At 41.8% G+C, this 19,686-nt stretch overlaps 2 protein-coding genes across 3 annotated transcripts; both read left to right on the top strand.

Moving 5' to 3' along the window:
• LOC129363697 (serine/threonine-protein phosphatase 4 catalytic subunit B) lies at nt 1–9,350 on the top strand. The gene is made up of 9 exons (XM_055035942.1): nt 1–151; nt 729–982; nt 5,043–5,094; nt 5,163–5,213; nt 6,006–6,107; nt 6,193–6,366; nt 6,442–6,568; nt 6,692–6,881; nt 8,435–9,350. Exons 2-9 carry the CDS (start codon nt 873–875, stop codon nt 8,562–8,564), a joined length of 936 nt encoding a protein of 311 aa, XP_054891917.1. The 5' UTR covers nt 1–151; nt 729–872; the 3' UTR covers nt 8,565–9,350.
• Nucleotides 9,351–9,815: 465 nt separating this feature from the next.
• Nucleotides 9,816–19,525, top strand: aldh3b1 (aldehyde dehydrogenase 3 family, member B1). 2 transcript variants are annotated; one of them, XM_055036052.1, is made up of 11 exons: nt 9,816–9,956; nt 10,694–10,791; nt 11,784–11,953; nt 12,241–12,351; nt 13,751–13,871; nt 14,049–14,134; nt 15,924–16,005; nt 16,768–17,160; nt 18,365–18,531; nt 18,614–18,713; nt 19,270–19,525. In XM_055036052.1, exons 3-11 carry the CDS (start codon nt 11,792–11,794, stop codon nt 19,455–19,457), a joined length of 1,410 nt encoding a protein of 469 aa, XP_054892027.1. In that variant the 5' UTR covers nt 9,816–9,956; nt 10,694–10,791; nt 11,784–11,791; the 3' UTR covers nt 19,458–19,525. The 2 variants fall into 2 exon arrangements, with proteins under 2 accessions (XP_054892027.1, XP_054892026.1); XM_055036051.1 differs by lacking the exon at nt 10,694–10,791.
• Nucleotides 19,526–19,686: the final 161 nt, after the last annotated feature.

Below are 19,686 nucleotides of genomic sequence, written 5' to 3'. Positions count from 1 at the left end.
CCACCAGTTGACGTTGGTGGTGAGCGCAGCAGGACCGAACCGGCAAAGACGATACCGGGGGAGGGAGTGGAGCCGGTGAACGAGAGGCGAAAGAATCAATCATCTACGGAGAGGAACGTGGATGACCGTTTTTCAAGCTTTCAGAAACACGGTAATTACGTTTTTGAAGTCTTATCTATTCAGACAGGATACGCTCGCCGTTATGAAGCGCGCTAGCGGTAGTGTCTTGCTAGTGAAGTTAGCCGAGGAGAGCTAACCAGCGTTTTCGCCGAATGTAAAGTTAATCAGGCGATGCAGCCACTCCTCTTCATAAATTGACATAGTTCATTAAAACAACCAGCCATCGAATACAGGGCGATGTTCGGTGTCCGCTGTGAGACATTTGTCAAACCATTACGACAAATTCCTGAACAAAATGGTTGGCTTAGTTCTCTAAGAATCAGTTGTTCTCTGACGCATTAGTGGTGATGTAAGCTAACATGCTAGCGGCTAGCATAGGTTAAGCTGCGCCCATAGGCCTCACATTCCTCAAGAAATAAGCCAACTTTTCTGCCACATTTTTAAGCGTTTAAGAACTTTTTGAAGTTACTATTGTTTTACTTTTTAGACAGCAGACTGGATTACGCGTATATGTAGCCTCACAACAAATACAAGGCTGGTTAGTTCTGAATGTTGGAAGCTGTTTATTTTCCATTTGAATAAATAGCCTTGTTTTATTTCCCCCTCAGCTTTTGGTTTTACTCAGATCTCTGTGACTGAAGCGGACCTCCGGCCTCTTCCCGTGCTGGATATTGGCTCGGTTGCTGTGGGGTTGGAGGAGCCGAGCACACAGGGATCCCAGTGTGTGAAACGTGAATAGTGTGAACAGCTCTATGTGTGTGACAATGGGGGATATCAGTGACCTGGACCGACAGATAGAGCAGCTCCGACGCTGTGAGCTAATCAAGGAAAATGAAGTGAAAGCACTATGTGCCAAAGCCAGGTGAGTGCAGCAGCAGTTCTACATGTAACAAATTCATCTGAAACAGTCATGGTACTGGATCGGCCATAATCGCCTTAAAACGTCTCAAGAAATGATAGTAAATCTTCAATGCTTTGTAAAACTCTCAGCAAAGGAGTACATTGGGCATTTCACTTCTAAAATAACTGCATGTTTCTGTTTGTAAGTAGGGATATAAAAGTTTCATGAAAAGTGTAACATGCAGAAATGTTGGAGAGTGTTGTGATAACAGTACGACTTGCAATAGACTCACTTTAGTTATGAATAATCTGTCCAGCTACTGAAAAAATTCAAATTCTATAGTTTCATTTCCAACAGATTTGATAGAAAAAGTTGCTTTTGGCTGGCATGTGCTGTTTTGGAAATGAGACAACTTATAGTCTCGATGACTGAAGAACTTTTCCATCTCTTTACCTTCTAAAGTGTTTGTTGCTGCATTAAAAGTGGCCTCATATATATATAAAACTAAACTTGTCATTTATTGTACAGCCTTTGCATTTGCATATATGTTTACTCTACATTTACAAAAGTGTCTATCTTTTAAGGCTTTAATTTATTATTTTTTCAGGTCCTGTTTCTAACAGTTGCAGGAAAAGCAGTTATTAAATAGACAGGTATCAATTTGTAGACTGGGATCTTGTTTAACCCTGTGGATAGAAATTCCTACATTTAAATCTTTTTTAATACCTTTTCTAGTGTTATTGTGAGGATGAAATAACTAATTTTACACTTGAATATATAACAGCCTCAGTAACCCAGATATTGTTGTAACAATGAACTTTGTTCCTTTTCACGCTGTTCTAGGTAGTTTTGCAACTATGTTGTGAAACATAAATGCAGCATCTATTTGTCGTCTTTTTGTGTTGCTTTGATTGGGAGTATTATAGGTGAACATCATGATCATATAAAGCATACTAATAACTTTTTGTTATGGAGATTCTGAATATATACAGTTAGGGCCAGAAATATTTGGACAGTAACACAATATTTGTGAGTTGGGCTCTGCATGCCACCGCATTGGATTTGAAATGAAACCTCTACAACAGAATTCAAGTGCAGATTGTAACGTTTAATTTAAAGGGTTGAACAAAAATATCTGATAGAAAATGTAGGAATTGTACACATTTGTTTACAAACACTCCACATTTTAGGAGCTCAAAAGTAATTGGACATATAAACATAACCCAAACAAAAAAGTTTTTTCTCAATATTTTGTTGCGAATCCTTTGGAGGCAATCACTGCCTTAAGTCTGGAACCCATGCACATCACCAAACGCTGGGTTTCCTCCTTCTTAATGCTTTGCCAGGCCTTTACAGCCGCAGCCTTCAGGTCTTGCTTGTTAGTGGGTCTTTCCGTCTGAAGTCTGGATTTGAACAAGTGAAATGCATGCTCAATTGGGTTAAGATCTGGTGATTGACTTGGCCATTGCAGAATATTCCACCTTTTTGCTCTCATGAACTCCTGGGTAGCTTTGGCTGTATGCTTGGGGTCATTATCCATCTGTACTGTGAAGCGCCGTCCAATCAACTTTGCAGCATTTGGCTGAATCTGGGCTGACAGTATATCCCGGTACACTTCAGAATTCATCCGGCTACTCTTGTCTGCTGTTATGTCATCAATAAACACAAGTGACCCAGTGCCATTGAAAGCCATGCATGCCCATGCCATCACGTTGCCTCCACCATGTTTTACAGAGGATGTGGTGTGCCTTGGATCATGTGCCGTTCCCTTTCTTCTCCAAACTTTTTTCTTCCCATCATTCTGGTACAGGTTGATCTTTGTCTCATCTGTCCATAGAATACTTTTCCAGAACTGGGCTGGCTTCTTGAGGTGTTTTTGGGCAAATTTAACTCTGGCCTGTCTATTTTTGGAATTGATGAATGGTTTGCATCTACATGTGAACCCTTTGTATTTGCTTTCATGGAGTCTTCTCTTTACTGTTGACTTAGAGACAGATACACCTACTTCTCTGAGAGTGTTCTGGACCTCAGTTGATGTTGTGAACGGGTTCTTCTTCACCAAAGAAAGTATGCGGCGATCATCCACCACTGTTGTCTTCCGTGGACGCCCAGGCCTTTTTGAGTTCCCAAGCTCACCAGTCAATTCCTTTTTTCTCAGAATGTACCCGACTGTTGATTTTGCTACTCCAAGCATGTCTGCTATCTCTCTGATGGATTTTTTCCTTTTTTTCAGCCTCAGGATGTTCTGCTTCACCTCAATTGAGAGCTCCTTTGACCGCATGTTGTCTGGTCACAGCAACAGCTTCCAAATGCAAAACCACACACCTGGAAACAACCCCAGACCTTTTAACTACTTACTTGATTACAGGTTAATGAGGGAAAGGCCTTTTGAGTTACTTGCAGCCTTTGGAGTCCATTGTCCAATTACTTTTGGTCCCTTGAAAAAGAGGAGGCTCTGCATTACAGAGCTATGATTCCTAAACCCTTTCTCCAATTTGGATGTGGAAACTCTCATATTGCAGCTGGGAGTGTGCACTTTCAGCCTATACTATATATAAATTGTATTTCTGAACATATTTTTGTCAACAGCTAAAATAACAAAACCTGTGTCACTGTCCAAATATTTCTGGCCCTAACTGTAACTGTAGGTACTTTCTAGTTGTGTGACATTATTTCTTTGTGTGCAGAAAATATTATGCATATGAGAGCCCATACTGTGTTCCCTTTAGGAGAAATAATTTGAGTGCACATCAGGATGTTAGCTTTTGAGATGGTCATGAAATGCAGCACTGCTTTGTTTCTTCCTCTGTGATTGGTGGACATTTGTAAAAGCAGTTTTAATTAAGATTTGTTTCCAATTTATTGTGTAATAAGTCATTATTATCTCGTTCTTTGAGAATAAAACGGATAAATAGATTTTTAGCTGTACAGAATGTCAGCTGACCTTTGACCAAAGTTGATGGTGTCTTCCTCGTATATCACATCACAATATCAATATCAATTATATTCATATCGCAAAGGATTGTTTGGAGAGCAATAATTGTTGGCTAATATATTTGAAATGTTCTGAACTTGAATTTTACATGCTGATGGAATATTTAGTCTGATGGATAGATTCATGCTAGACCCTAACGATGTTGCCCAAAAGGTTAAAGGTCATAGAGTGATGGAAGCACTGCTGAGAAACAGAGGACAGAATAAAATACACATCTATTAAATCTGATATCACAATATTTTCCAATATTATGTCAAAATTTTCTAATATTTGCCATCATCACTAGTTATGTATGTTGGTTGATGTAGCAGTGAAAGGTTCAAACCAACCTAAATCTGCTCTGCCAGTGGTTGGCCTTGGCTTGTGGATCCTTAACTGGAACAGTGTGACCATTTTAATGTGACTTTATTTATGTTTATAGTTCACTATTTGAACATTCTGAGCTCTTTCACTGTCCCAACATTAGTTGTTTATTATGAAATAATAGTCTTATAAGACAGTTCATGTTAATCTGTTGGTTTTTGCATAGAGTCTCCAGTCTGTTGTCTGCTTTTGTGTTTAATTTCTTTCTTCACATAAACTGTAATCTGCAAGAAAAAAATATTCTTTGTTACTTTGATTATTTGCCCAATCAAATGAAGTTTTTATTTATTGTCTATTTTAACCTCTGTAGGTTTAGTCTACCTCTTGATACAATCCTGAAGAAGCAATTCTGTTGTTACTTTGACTATACTGGCCTCTTCAGCAGTCAGAGATGAGTGTTAGAAGTGATGAAATCCATTTAGAAGCGGAAGTTACAAATCCAGTGCTTGGCTCTGTGCCTGCAATAGGATCTCCTCCACCACAGGAATTAGGTGGTGAGGTCGTGACTGATTAATTTCTATAAAGGTTCAATTTATGGGACTGTGATTAATACCAGGCACACATGCAGAGTGAATATTTGGGCGTTACAGTCTAAGCAGCACATGCAGAGTAGGAGCTGAGCTCCTCCTGCAGTGGGGAAGGCTGGCTGTTCTCTGTATAAAGTCCAAACATCCCTATGGCTTTTTATTCTTTGAAATAATAAAAATCTAATTTCCTTTTCAGAGAGATTCTGGTTGAAGAAAGCAACGTTCAGAGGGTAGACTCTCCTGTCACAGTAAGGAACATCCAGCATGCGTTAGATTGATAGTTTGTCATGTTTTTAAAATGTTTCTCTGGTTGCAGGTGTGTGGAGACATTCACGGACAGTTCTATGACCTGAAGGAGTTATTCAGAGTAAGAGTTTCAAATTCTATTGAGAGAGAAAATGTCACCTTTATGTTTAAGTTGTATGTTTTTTCAATTGAATTAGAACTATTTTGCACCACTGAATCAAAAAATGAAATCCATTTTTTTCATTCAGGTCAGGTTTTTATTCTGATTTGATTTAGAGAAATCCAATCCTCTGACTAAATTTATGACTAAAATAAACATTTTTCAGTTCATTTTTATTAATATTTTTCATCCAAAAAAGATTTTAGGAGAAAAACGTTTTTCTAACAGAGTGTATTAATTAAATGTTACAAACTTGGATTTGTGTAAATTGAATAATAAACATTGATAAGGATTGAACATCACATCGTCACTGTAAAATCCTCCATCTATTTTCTGTCCTGATGGAATCTCTCCTGCTCTTCACTCATTGGTCCAGAGTGATGATCACTCAATGATCAATGAGTGATCATTAGAAGTGGTCATTAGAAGAAGTCGTTCATTTTGATGCTCATGTTGCTCCTTAGTTCAGGAAGTTGATCTGATTGAACAAAACCAATGTGACGTTTGGATTCAGCTCATCAGAATGATCCTAAAATGATTGGAGAAACTCCAGGCGATATTTTTTGGCTGTTGACCAGCGTTATGGAGCTTTAACTGCCTTTTTATTTCCATTTCGGTTCCACATTCATTAAGAAAAGAGTAGGAGCAACATTCTGAGCCTAGATAATGTTGAACTGTTTTTGGACATGCTGTCTCTTATGAACTGAAGGTAATCTGTACTGACAGTGCTGTCCTGTTATTAATGTCCAACAGGTTGGCGGTGACGTTCCAGAAACAAACTACCTGTTCATGGGGGACTTTGTGGACCGTGGCTTCTACAGCGTGGAGACTTTTCTTCTGCTGCTAGCTCTTAAGGTGAATATGAAGCGATCACATATTCCTCGGTTTGTATTTCTGTGCTTCCATTTCATCTTCCAACCTTCTCTTTTTCTCATATCAGGTTCGTTATCCTGATAGGATAACCTTAATCCGAGGAAACCACGAGTCCCGGCAAATCACCCAGGTCTATGGGTTCTACGACGAGTGCCTCCGCAAATATGGCTCCGTCACCGTGTGGAGATATTGCACAGAGATATTTGATTACTTGTCGCTTTCTGCTATCATTGATGGAAAGGTGAGATGCGTTCACTTGTCACCTGGCTGGTCGCTGTTACAGCACCACTTTAATGTGTCTTGGTGTGTGTCGTAGATCTTCTGCGTGCATGGTGGCCTGTCTCCCTCCATCCAGACACTGGACCAGATCAGGACCATTGATAGGAAACAGGAAGTGCCTCATGATGGGCCCATGTGTGACCTACTGTGGTCAGACCCTGAAGGTATCTATCTGCAGGTTTCTTCAACCTGCCTCTAATTTCTTACATTCCAGCCAGTCAGCGCTTCCAAGAGGGAAGGAGGGAGTTTTCCTGCTGATGTTTTGGCTTCTTGTTTGTTGCTCTCAGACACCACAGGTTGGGGGGTGAGTCCCAGAGGAGCCGGCTACCTGTTTGGGAGTGACGTGGTGGCTCAGTTTAACGCCGCCAATGACATTCACATGATCTGCCGGGCCCACCAGCTGGTCATGGAGGGCTACAAGTGGCACTTCAATGAGACAGTCCTCACTGTGTGGTCAGCACCCAACTACTGCTACAGGTGGGCTTCAGTTGGGTCCAGCTCAGTGTTGACTGGACAGTCAACAGACAATTGATATTTTGCAGTGTTTAAAATGTGTTTTTGGTCACTATTTATAAATGCAGAGGCAAACTCAGACCGATATAAAACTCACTGAACATCTGTCTAGGTCTGTCACAGTAACACGTTTTACTGGACGATAAATTGTCCCAGAAATTATTCCAATAAATGATAATATTGTCATTTTGAGACCATTTTCAGTTAATATAATTATTATGGCATAATAATGCAGGTTTGCCTTCTGAAAGAGTAATAAACTTGAATTTTGTATAGAACAGTCCACACTGGAAGACATTTTAATAATACAATAAAACACAACAACCAAAAATAATAAAAATATTAAAACCCACCAACAACCAAAACCATAAATAAAATGGATTATGAAGTGTCTGAGCAAAATTTTCTCAAAAAATATATTAATCAGCAATTGCTGAATGTATTGAGCTTCTTTTAATTTATCGCGTGATTAATTAAATCATTGCTGATTGCCACAGGCTTGCAACTGTCCTACATATTCCTACACTTCGTACAAGTTTTATCTGGGGCTGCATGAACTTAAAAAAATGAAATTATTTTTTAAAATAATTTCAAGGACAATATGGATTGAGATTAACCAATAATTTTCTTTTCCAATATCATTGTCCCGTGCACTAGGCTTGGTCACTAACATAAATGTGAGCTTAACACACAGTGTCATGTCGATCCAACCAGCCATATTTAAATATATTTATCTCTCGCCAGCATTTTGCTTAGAGGTAGGAGAGAAAAATACCTTTTTTTTTTCTTATTCCTTTGGATGCAGACATAGACAATTCTAACCCAATTAACAAATGTGAAAACATGGCTTGTCTTAAAATTCACTTTCAGGTCATGTGTGAAAAGAAAATCACCTTAATAAGATCTATGCAGGAAGCACAAAGTTAAAAGGAATAAAGTTGATGTTTTGATTTTGAGGTGAAAGTAAAACCGTTTGATGATTTCTGTCATAACAAACCACAAGTTGAAGGCTAGCCATGCTAAAAGTTCCCCCAAACCCAGAGAAGATAGAGCTAACCACAAAGTTTATTCCATCTGTTACCACCAAGGATCTGAGCTGAGAATCAACGCGACGCCACAGCCAGACCAAAACAAAGTGAGCGCGTCATAAGCTAGTCTGATATCTGGAATGTGTGATGTATGGAAAGCCATTCCTGCAGAATCTCTCGTTGCTGTAACTACAACTTTTCTGATGCGCAGTAGTTAGTGTGTCTTCAGCAGTTAGCCCGTCTTCAGTAGTTAGCATGTCTTCAGCAGTTAGCCCGTCTTCAGTAGTTAGCATGTCTTCAGTAGTTAGCACGTCTTCAGCAGGGTCACACATGTCTGGAGTTCAGTTTTAGTTACAGGTGAAGTGTTTGGAGGGAGTATCAATGCTCGCAACATCCAGTGTGATCTATGATGCTAATCAAAGGTAATTTTTCAACCTAAGCTCGTATTGGTTTGACCAAACCAATTCTCTTGCCTCTCCTGACTACCAGGTGTGGAAACGTGGCAGCCATCTTGGAGCTCGACGAGCACTTACAGCGAGAGTTCATTATATTCGAAGCGGCACCGCAGGAGACCAGAGGCATCCCTTCCAAGAAGCCAGTAGCTGACTATTTTCTGTAAAGTCTCTGAACCGCCAGCCATCACGTGTCAAATTCTGGTACCATTGAACACCAAACACCCTCCATCCTGCTGCCGGACCATTCTCTCAGCCTGAACTCTAAGCAGACAGAAAACCCGCCCGATCCTCCAGAGCTCTCGCACGGCTGCAGTCTGAAGAGCTGAATCTTTGCCCGACTGCCTGAGCCTGACGGATGAGTCGCAGAGAAAGGTGGAAGGGGGTGACAGATACTGGGCCAATGACTGTTGTCGCTTCTTCTCAGCTATTTGTGGGGGTTGCTCTTAAAGCCTTCAGTCTACTTCTTCCGTCTGTGTCCCTCCTCACTCTGTGTAGATACAACCTTCTTTTCAGCTCAACTCTTTTCTAGTGTTCTTTTCATTTTTTATGACTAATATTGTCATTTAGTTTTAGAATTTTTTTTGGATGGAGCAATTATTTTTTTTCAGAGATATACAGCTGTAGAAGATTTTACACATTTTATCAGTTAAGGAAGTCCTCAGTGGGTTTATCGTCTGATTTTGTATAACTGTTGCTGATGGAAGAAAATACAAAACGCCCCTCTTCCATTTATTTTTCTTCTGTTTTTGTCTGTCATCTGTTGTGCGTTGATATTTAACATTCTAAGTGCTGCTGCTCAGCACCAATACAAGCGAACGCCAGATGTGTAACTAACTTAAGAAAAGTCACAATATTCTTTATTTTTCCCCTCTTAATTCATTTTAATCTCTGGATTGCTCTAGCTCTGTCAATTTTGATATTGTGAAAATAAAGTTTTGTATCAATACTGATTAGTTGCAGCGGTGATTATTTTATGAGCTGCATAAAAATGTTTGTGGTGGCTTTTTATTTCAATAAGCCCATTCACTGGAGACACGAGAAAGACGCAAGTATTATATATTTCTGATTAAATTGTTTAAAAAATAAAATAAAAAATGGATCCACTCGCAAGTTCCAGGATTTCAGATTGTTTTTGTTTCGTTTGTTAGTTTTGTAACAAAGAAAAAAAAGACCGTGTTTGGTATGTTGAGGTTTTGTTGAGCTCCAGGTTTGATAAAATGTTGCAGCGTAAAATGTGATTCTTTTTTTGTTATATTTCGTGTAGGTAAGCAAAAGGTATTAGTATTTCTCTTTCCCAGAAGTTTCTGAATAAAATGTCAGCTGCGGCAGGATACAGCGCTGGGGTGAGAGTGCACGCGCTGTCTTGCCTGACTAGTTTTCCGGCTCGTTTTTCCAGCTAGAACAAAAACTAGGCCCCGCCCCACCTCCCAAATGGAACAGGACCGAGACCGGTAGAGGACGCACCACCCGGAAACCAGAAATCCTCACCTGAAGCACTGGCTCGTCACGACGGCTGCTGTCGGCTCTGATAGTTGGAGAAACCAGCACATCGGCAGGTAGATTAATCGCAGCTTTATCTCTTTTCTCAGTTGATTTTGAGCTGTTTACACAAGGTTGTCCAGTCACCGCGGAAGTATACATAGCAGAATAGACGAACTGGTTGTGCATCATATAAGAAATGGAGGAAATAAACGAAGTTTCTCATGTTCTTTGGGAATTATCTGCTCACTTGTAGAAGCCGGAGGGTTTTCATATTTCTGCTCGAACATTTGTAGTGATTTTGGAACTATGAGTAGCTTTGACAGTGTTTTAAGTTGACCAACCTATTACTCATCGTAAACTAACCGGTAAAGCTGTTCATCAATCAGGCGCGGTGTTTGCTGTCATGTTTCTGTGATTTATGCACGTAAGCTCAGAGGATTGTTTCCCCAACCCTCATTTTGTATAATTTTCTGTAGATGTTAATGTCGTGCTAAAGCAGTCTAAGATAGTTTAGAGAACGTGACCTGACCTGCGGTTCCAGATATTTCAATATATGTCTGTTATTGGAGAGCTTTTCGCTAATGCTGAAGTTGGTATCTGATTCGGTGATGCAGCACTTGTACTAGTTCACTTCTTTTAACAAACTTGGACTCCCGATTCTCTTTAGAAGTCAAAAACCCGGGTTAAACAGAAACCAGATTATTCTGCAGTGATCAGAAAAGCTTGGTATGTGATCTGGTTTTTGAAAAAGCACTAAAGGATGTTTTTATTATTATTTTTTTTATTTTTAATGTTTTTCTTTTTGTTTTAGTTTCACAACAACCTCAAATGGGATTCAGCTTGACATCTCAATACCGAGTGCCATATTCCTAATTGATTAAGAAGATTGACTTGGGGAAAACTTTCTGTGTGAGTCCAGGTTGATGGAGTGTAATCAAGAGTGTCCCCTTTATGTCCCTGAATGGTTCCAGTCAGGCTTCTGTTCATGTTTTATTCTATTATTGTCTTTCTACATTAAAAACTGAAGATGATACACTACTTGCTGCCACCTTCATAAAATAATGGCCAAAGTAATTTTTTGCTGATAGATGACATAGGCCAAAAATAGAAACAAAAAAAATCACTAATTGAATTCTTTGCTCGATTCTAAAATGTTTCATGTGAAATTGCTTCCTGGGCTAATTTATTTATCAATAATTTCCTAAACTTTTCTGGAACCTTGAACACAACCATCAGGTCAGTGCACCATGACATGGATGGGTAAGATTGGTAGAGATGTGAATGACTGTTCATGGTTTTTAGAAATGGAATAGTTAATAATCACCACCTTTTTTTCTTTTTCTCCTTTCTAAAGATTAAGTCAAGTTAAAAAAAAAATCACAATAATGGCCAACAAAGTTCAAATCATTCACTGGGGATGAAGCATTTCATCATTCCTTTGGGGGGAAAAATGACCTAAGTGTTTCAGATTGTATTAATTGTCAGTGAAGGTAGTCCAGACAGAGTGAAATATCCCTTTACTGAAGTCAAATGTGATACCAACTTCTGCTGACATTGCAAAATGAGGTACATTACTGCTGAGTTTCCTTACCTCAGTTTGAACTAAAGTCTGCCTTTTCACACTAACACTCCCTATCAGCCATTCCTCAACATTGTTTCTTTATTTTTAAAGTTTTTGTATGCGTCAACAGTAAAACTCAATGCATTTCTCTAATCCTTGTCTTTTGCTGAATCACTCAGACAGGCTTGTCAGGTTTTATTACACCTTGTGAAATATGTTTTTTGTCTTCAGAAAAAGAACAACTTACAACTGCTTGTTTTCACCAAAACCAATTCCCAGACCTGTTTCGTGTTGATGTCAAACCCTTTTCTAAAAGTCTGAATGGGATGATGTGCTCCAGGTGCAGGGATGGAGTCCCACAGTCAGGTTCTGGATCGTTTACGAACGGCCTTCAGGTCAGGCATCACTTTGCCGCTGGAGTTTCGTCGAACGCAGCTCACCAAGCTGCTGGCCCTGGTCAAAGACAACGAGGAGCAGATTGTAAAAGCGCTACACCAAGACTTAGCAAAGGTACCTGATACCGGTGTTACACAGACTGACACCACATGACCACACGAGAGTTGCGCAACCAAAGCCTGAGGGATTTACTTGTCTTGTCCTGATTGTGATACAAAAGGAAAGTTTTTTTTTAGTTCTTGTTTTAGTCATGCAGCAACAATCCAACTGCAGGAAGTTCCTACTTAGTTTTTACACAACTTTGTTGTAAATTGTTTTTAAGCTGCATGTGCGATTCAGATCAGTATGTGTCATATCTGCTGAGGGATAACATCTGTCTGCACTGCTGCTTCTGCATTTAGCCAAAATTTGAGAGCATCCTCTCCGAAGTGGAAATGGTGACCAATGATCTCCATTATGCCATCTCGAACGTGGCAACCTGGATTCAGCCGGAGTATGTGTCCAAAAACCTGGTAAGTTCACCTGAACGCTGCGTTTGCTGCTGCTGCTGCTTTCAGCAGAAAGAGCACTGGGAGAAAGTATTTGTTTCCTAGATGCAACTCTTTAATGTAAGGCAAGCATAAACAGTTTTTAAAACTCTTTTATTCATGAAGAAAAACTAATTACTACGGTAACTTAATACCTGGCTGTGCCAGCATAGGCAGCAACATCTGCTATGAAGCATTTCTGATAACTGCCAGGGATCCTTTGGCATGAAAATGCTGGAAGATGGTTTTAATCAGCCATGTTGGATGGCTTTTTGTGTCAGAGTTTCATGAAATCATTACAATTGCCTCCATATTTGGGACCTCTTGGGATGAAGGGGGTGACACCATACCAACAGTCAACACATGGACTTCTTTGCTACTTGAACAATCTGCTATGATTAATGGAACCACAATTTCCTCTTCTGAGAAAAATCCTTGCATGTCACCTTATCAGTTTGCAACCATAATAATCTTGGCTTGTGAAAAGAGCTAAAAACAAAACAGTAACACAAAGGCTTTGAGTGCTTTTGTCAAATGCTGGACTAAAATTTTTTCAAGTTGAGGAGTTGGTGGGACCTTATGGTGCATTCACACCAAATGTATTTTGAGCATCAGGCACGTCTGGTTTACATTCAAAGTCTGTGTGGAGGCGCAATTCGAACCATTTGGAGCGTTTGACGCGCCGAGTGGATCCAACAGGAGCGTTGCTTCACATTGACTTTGAATGTAAACCGGACATGCCCAATAATCAAAATGCGCTTGGTGTGAATGCACCAAAATTGCACACGCATCAAAATTGAAGCGCCAGACCAGTTTTTGACGCGCATAATGAATTTGGTGTGAACACACCATTACAGCAATCCACTCATACTTCATCATTTACCCGGTAGTACAGGGTTAGTTTTACACCAGATGTAAAATGGAGACATGCCTTCTAAAAATGTTCATGTTTGTCTCTTCAGTCCACAGAATACTTTCCCCAACAGTCATGGGGATTATGAAGATCTTCAAAGCCTTGTAGTTCTCCTGGGATGCCATTTTTGTAGTTCCCTTTCTCATTATTGAATCATAAAATCTGACCTTGATAAAGAAGTGTGAGGCCTGTAGATATTTGGATGTTCTGGATTCCTTAGTGACCACACCATCCTTTGGTGGGAATGTTACTAGACATTAAAAGTTCTGTGGAGTGATGTCGGCTCGTCATTCAGGCAACCACAATAGCGAAACATCAGATAACTGAAAATATTAGAGCAAAAATGCAGCTTTATCTTTTTTTTAAGAATTCCAATTCTATATGTTATCATCTGCTTTTAGAAATTTCAATCATTTTGAAATCATTGTCGTGGCTTGTAGTTGAATTGATGCTTTTCTGCTCTTTTCACAGGCTACAAAACTAGATGACTGTTTTGTGCGGAGGGAACCGTTGGGAGTTGTGCTCATCATCGGACCCTGGAACTACCCCCTGCAACTCCTCGTTTTACCACTAGTTGGAGCCATTGCTGCAGGTCTGCAGACTTTGTTTTATTATAACTTGCTGACGTTTTTATTAAATGTCAACAAGGTGTCTGAATCCTTGAGACGGTTCCAAGGTGAAAGGCTCTTCCTGCAGCTTCTATCTCTGTATCGATGCTGTTTGTCACGTGTTTTGAGCTGTGTGAAGTAACTGTTAATGTCCCTGACAGGAAACTGTGCAGTTATCAAACCTTCAGAGGTCAGCTCAGCCACAGACTGCCTGGTGGCTGAGCTCGTTCCGAAATACCTGTCTCAGGTGAGCTGTTCTAAACTCATTTCATGTTTGATGCTGGTCCAGTTTTGTTCTATGGCTGCTCCATGTCAGCTTCATGTCATCTCCGTGTCATCTCTGTGTCATCTCCATGTTAGCTTCATGTCATCTCCGTGTCATCTCCATGTCAGCTTCGTGTCATCTCCGTGTCAGCTTCATGTCAGCTCCGTGTCATCTCCGTGTCAGCTTCATGTCAGCTTCATGTCAGCTTCATGTCATCTCCGTGTCATCTCCATGTCAGCTTCGTGTCATCTCCGTGTCAGCTTCATGTCAGCTTCATGTCAGCTCCGTGTCAGCTCCGTGTCAGCTTCATGTCAGCTCCGTGTCAGCTTCGTGTCATCTCCGTGTCATCTCCGTGTCAGCTTCATGTCAGCTTCATGTCAGCTTCGTGTCATCTCCGTGTCAGCTCCGTGTCAGCTTCGTGTCATCTCCGTGTCATCTCCGAGTCATCTCCGTGTCATCTCCGTGTCAGCTCCGTGTCAGCTTCATGTCAGCTTCATGTCATCTCCGTGTCAGCTCCGTGTCATCTCCATGTCAGCTTCATGTCATCTCCGTGTCAGCTCCGTGTCATCTCCGTGTCATCTCCGAGTCATCTCCGTGTCATCTCCGTGTCAGCTCCGTGTCATCTCCATGTCAGCTTCATGTCATCTCCGTGTCAGCTCCGTGTCAGCTCCATGTCAGCTTCATGTCATCTCCGTGTCATCTCCGTGTCAGCTCCGTGTCATCTCCGTGTCAGCTTCATGTCATCTCCGTGTCAGCTCCGTGTCATCTCCGTGTCATCTCCGTGTCAGCTCCGTGTCAGCTCCGTGTCAGCTCTGTGTCAGCTTCATGTCAGCTCCGTGTCATCTCCCTGTCAGCTTCGTGTCATCTCCGTGTCAGCTCCGTGTCAGCTCCGTGTCATCTCCGTGTCATCTCCATGTCAGCTCCGTGTCAGCTCCATGTCAGCTTCATGTCAGCTTCATGTCAGCTTCATGTCATCTCCGTGTCAGCTCCGTGTCAGCTCCGTGTCATCTCCGTGTCATCTCCGTGTCATCTCCGTGTCAGCTCCGTGTCAGCTTCATGTCAGCTTCATGTCAGCTTCGTGTCAGCTCCGTGTCAGCTTCATGTCAGCTTCATGTCATCTCCGTGTCAGCTCCGTGTCAGCTCCGTGTCATCTCCGTGTCATCTCCGTGTCAGCTTCATGTCAGCTTCATGTCAGCTTCATGTCAGCTTCATGTCAGCTTCATGTCATCTCCGTGTCAGCTTCATGTCAGCTCCGTGTCAGCTCCGTGTCATCTCCGTGTCAGCTTCATGTCATCTCCGTGTCAGCTTCATGTCAGCTTCATGTCAGCTCCGTGTCAGCTCCGTGTCAGCTTCATGTCAGCTCCGTGTCAGCTTCATGTCAGCTTCATGTCAGCTCCGTGTCAGCTCCGTGTCAGCTTCATGTCATCTCCGTGTCAGCTCCGTGTCATCTCCGTGTCATCTCCGTGTCAGCTCCGTGTCATCTCCGTGTCATCTCCGTGTCAGCTTCATGTCAGCTTCATGTCAGCTCCGTGTCAGCTTCATGTCAGCTCCGTGTCAGCTTCATGTCAGCTCCGTGTCAGCTTCGTGTCATCTCCGTGTCAGCTCCGTGTCAGCTTCATGTCAGCTCCGTGTCAGCTTCATGTCAGCTTCATGTCAGCTTCATGTCATCTCCGTGTCAGCTCCGTGTCAGCTTCATGTCAGCTCCGTGTCAGCTTCATGTCATCTCCGTGTCAGCTCGTTCTCTGCCCTCACTGTGCTGCTGCTTCCTCAGGACTGCTATGCGGTTGTTCGTGGGGGAGCAGAGGAGACCAAGGCTCTGCTGCAGAACCGATTTGACCACATCTTCTACACAGGTAGAAGTCCTGTGGAACTCCACATCTGCTGCTCTGAACCAAAAGCATGCAGCACCAGGTTGCACGGTGTTTAGAGGTGTACAGAGGTGTACGTCTGATGGTTGCTGATTGGTTGGAAAGATGTGTCATCTGACATGTGAAGCCATAAGAATATGTGAGCACTCCTCACATTCAGATGTTAAAACACCTGAGTGAGCCGAGCCCCAACTTTGAGATGCAGCTCCTCGTCAGAGTTTCCAAACTTTTGAGCTTCCACCTCACAGAGCAGCCCTTCCTCTTGACTCCCCCACTCAGCTCCTTCAGACTAGTGGCTGCAATTGGACACCTGGTGGAACTGTTTATCTGCTGAGTTCATTATAAAAGCTACTTCTTAGAGCAACCCTGGGAAAATGTTGTTAAAGGGTTATTAGAGGAGCCATGTTGTGACGACTTCCTGAAGGCAGAGTTTCATACAGAGCAGGAGTTTTTAAACAGATAGAGGCCCAATTTCAAGGCATTAAATTACAAAGTCACATTTTTTAAATCCTATTTTGATCATTTTTATTGCAATTGAAGATAACAGCAGCTTATGCTATGAGTTAATATTCTCTGCCCCTTTAAATGATCCTCCTAGCCTGCAAAAAGGACACCTCATAGGCATTCTTGCAAAATATGACATTGATGTCCATGATGAGTGTCTAAGTTCAGTCCTTTTACCATTTCACATGAAAATGTTGCAGCTCCTTCCTCTGTGACCTCTGACACTGAAGCTCCTCCCTCCAGGTTCCCAAGCGGTGGCTCGCAGTGTGGTCCAGGCCGCCTCCCTTCACCTGACGCCCGTAACGTTGGAGCTGGGCGGTAAGTGTCCCTGCCTCATATATGGCCGGATAAACATCCAAGCTGCGGCCCACCGACTGGTGTGGGCCAAGTACTTCAACGCGGGCCAGAGCTGTGTGGCTCCAGACTACGTGCTCTGCACCAAGGCCACCCGGGACGCCCTGGTGCCCGCCCTGTCCACTGTGCTGGAGGAGTTCTACGGGAAGGAGCCGCAGAAGAGTCCGGACCTGTCCCGCATCGTGTCTGCTCGCCACTTCACTCGCCTCATGAAGCTGCTGGAGAAAACCAAGGGCAAGGTTGTTATCGGGGGACAGAGCGACGAGGACGATAAATACATAGGTGGGCCTTTAACTGGTCCTTGGAGAACAATGTTATGCATCTGACCAATCAGGAGCCGCTGCTGACACGTCATTTCCAAACATTTAATCATACATAGCATCTGAGATTCTTTTCTGTAAAGCTCACTCTGACTCAGCCATGTTTACTGTGGCAGGAGCGACGTGTTCAAACTAGTCATTAAAAGATCCTTTTTGAAAGTTGGTAATAAGCTGGACGTGTTAAAATCAATTTATGGTGAAGAAGAAAACACTAAATCCTCCTTCTAATTAAACATTTTAAATGTTGCCATATAAATGCTGTTGTCATGTAAAGCTGCAAGTCAATAAATTAGAAAATCATAGAAAAGTTTATTTGTCTCAGTAATTGAATGCAAAAGGTTCAACTCATATACTGTGTATATTTATCACACACCAAGTTATACATGTCAGTTTCCTAGGAATTTAGTATATTATACTAAGAATAATATACTATTATGTAGGTTCAGTTTTCTAGCTGATCATCGATCGTTAAAAAGCCTGACCTGTGGATCCCGATTTTGGCCGATACTGTTTTTATTTTCTGAAATGTTGCTAAATAAAGCAAGGAAGTCAACAGTCGTTGATTTTTAGACAATGTAGACAAGACTGGCTTGACATGTAAATATCGATCAATCAGCAAAATGAAGTAAATCAGGGCTAATTTATGGGCGCTCCCCTATGTTACACTGAACAGCACATGGATTCCTGCGTTAGTGCGGCGTAGCATGGAGGAGGTCAGGAAGCCAGGCTGACCTTCAGCTCATCTGCATCATTGGTTCTGGTGTCTCATCTCCTATTGGCCACAGATTCTGATTATTTATCAGAATTCTGTTTGATTGTTTTGACGTAATATTACATTTTTGGAAAACCTCAATTCTGAATTTTTATCAGCTTCAGGTCATGATTATAAACATTATCATTAAGGCTTAAATAAACAGTAAATATATCACTCTGTGTGTAATAAACGTAATGGACTAATTTATTATTTAAAATGGCTAGTTATAAATAATTGTTAAAAATTACATTCCAGTTTATTTGAATGTGTTCTGAGTTATTGAGATGTGGTTTTGTAGTAAAATTGAGTAACTTTGGTAAGAGAACATTTTTTTTCAGGTCTGCCTAAATTCATAGTTAATACTCAAAGATATTTCATGTATTGTGAAGTTTTCCATGCGTGTGTCTTCCAGCGCCCACGGTCCTGGTGGATGTAGAGGAAGACGATGCCCTGATGGCGGAGGAGATCTTCGGCCCCATCCTGCCCATCCTGACTGTGGAGGAGCTGGAGAAGAGCTTTGAGTTGGTGAATCGTAAGGAGAAGCCGCTGGCGCTCTACGTGTTCTCTGATGAATCCTCTGTAAGGACCAGAACTCTGCTGGCTGCTTGCTGAAAGCTGGAATCCTGGAGCTGTGAGGATCACCATGTTGTTGCTCTCTAAGGTGGTGAAGACGACGATGGAGAAGACCAGCAGTGGAGGCTTCTGCTCCAACGACGGCATCGTTCACATGGCCCTGCCTGGGCTGCCCTTTGGGGGTGTAGGTAAGTGTACATACTTACTCTATATTTTCTTTTCAGGTCACAAACTATGAGCCATCTTTCTTATAAATGTAGAAAAATCCATTCAAGAACAAACATGTTCCTTTGTTCTAAAACTTCAAAATAAGAAAGAAAATGTTACTATTTTAACCAGCATTTGGTACAAGTACTAAAATAATGATATATTTTATATGTTACAGCTTTTTCCAGAAGACATTTTGAACAATGGGATAGTGGAAGTTTTTTTTAAAGGTCAATGAGTCACGCTTTTTGAAGGTATTTTAGTAGGAGCGGATATAGTGTTGTGTTTTAGATGGTGCAGGTTGCTGACCCCCGGGGTCAGCTGGGGCCCGGGGTCAGCTGGGGCCCGGGGTCAACTGGGCAGCCATGTTGTGGTCGGTTGGAAGTTTGGTTCTAAGTTCTTCCTCATGTTATGTTGTCAGGACGTGGTGACAGTTTTAACAAACGTGAAAAAAACAACATATTTTTATAAAAGTTTTGTACTACAACTTTAATAACTTATGCATATCTAACCGTGTTTCTCTCCCTGCCCATCCAGGGGCCAGCGGCTGGGGTTCCTACCACGGCCGCTGGGGCTTTGAGACGTTCAGCCACCGGCGCGCCTGCATGCTGCGCGGCTGGGCTCTGGAGCGGCTCAACGGCCTGCGCTACCCGCCTTACAGTGAAGAAAAGCTGAAGTGGCTGCGCTGGACCACGTCACCACACACCACCTGCTCTCTCATGTGACGCGCGTCTCTCTCAAAGGCAGCCTGAATCAGCTTAGTTGGAAAATAAAGTGGTTTTTTGCAACATTTTGTAAGGTCGTGGGTGTATTTGTATGAATTAATATCACTTATTTTAAGTGTGAACCTTTCCACATTTTACTGCCTATATTTTTTAAGATGAATTTTTTGCTGAGATCCTTTCTTTGAAAATACTTAAATACTGGTATCATTTATAGCATCGTCTTTGTAAA

Source organism: Poeciliopsis prolifica, unplaced genomic scaffold (assembly GCF_027474105.1).
Source record: "Poeciliopsis prolifica strain line A6 unplaced genomic scaffold, Auburn_PproV2 SCAFFOLD010, whole genome shotgun sequence".
NCBI lineage: Eukaryota > Metazoa > Chordata > Actinopteri > Cyprinodontiformes > Poeciliidae > Poeciliopsis > Poeciliopsis prolifica.
Note: the sequence above shows the minus strand (reverse complement) of the source record. Positions and strands in the feature narration are given on the sequence as shown.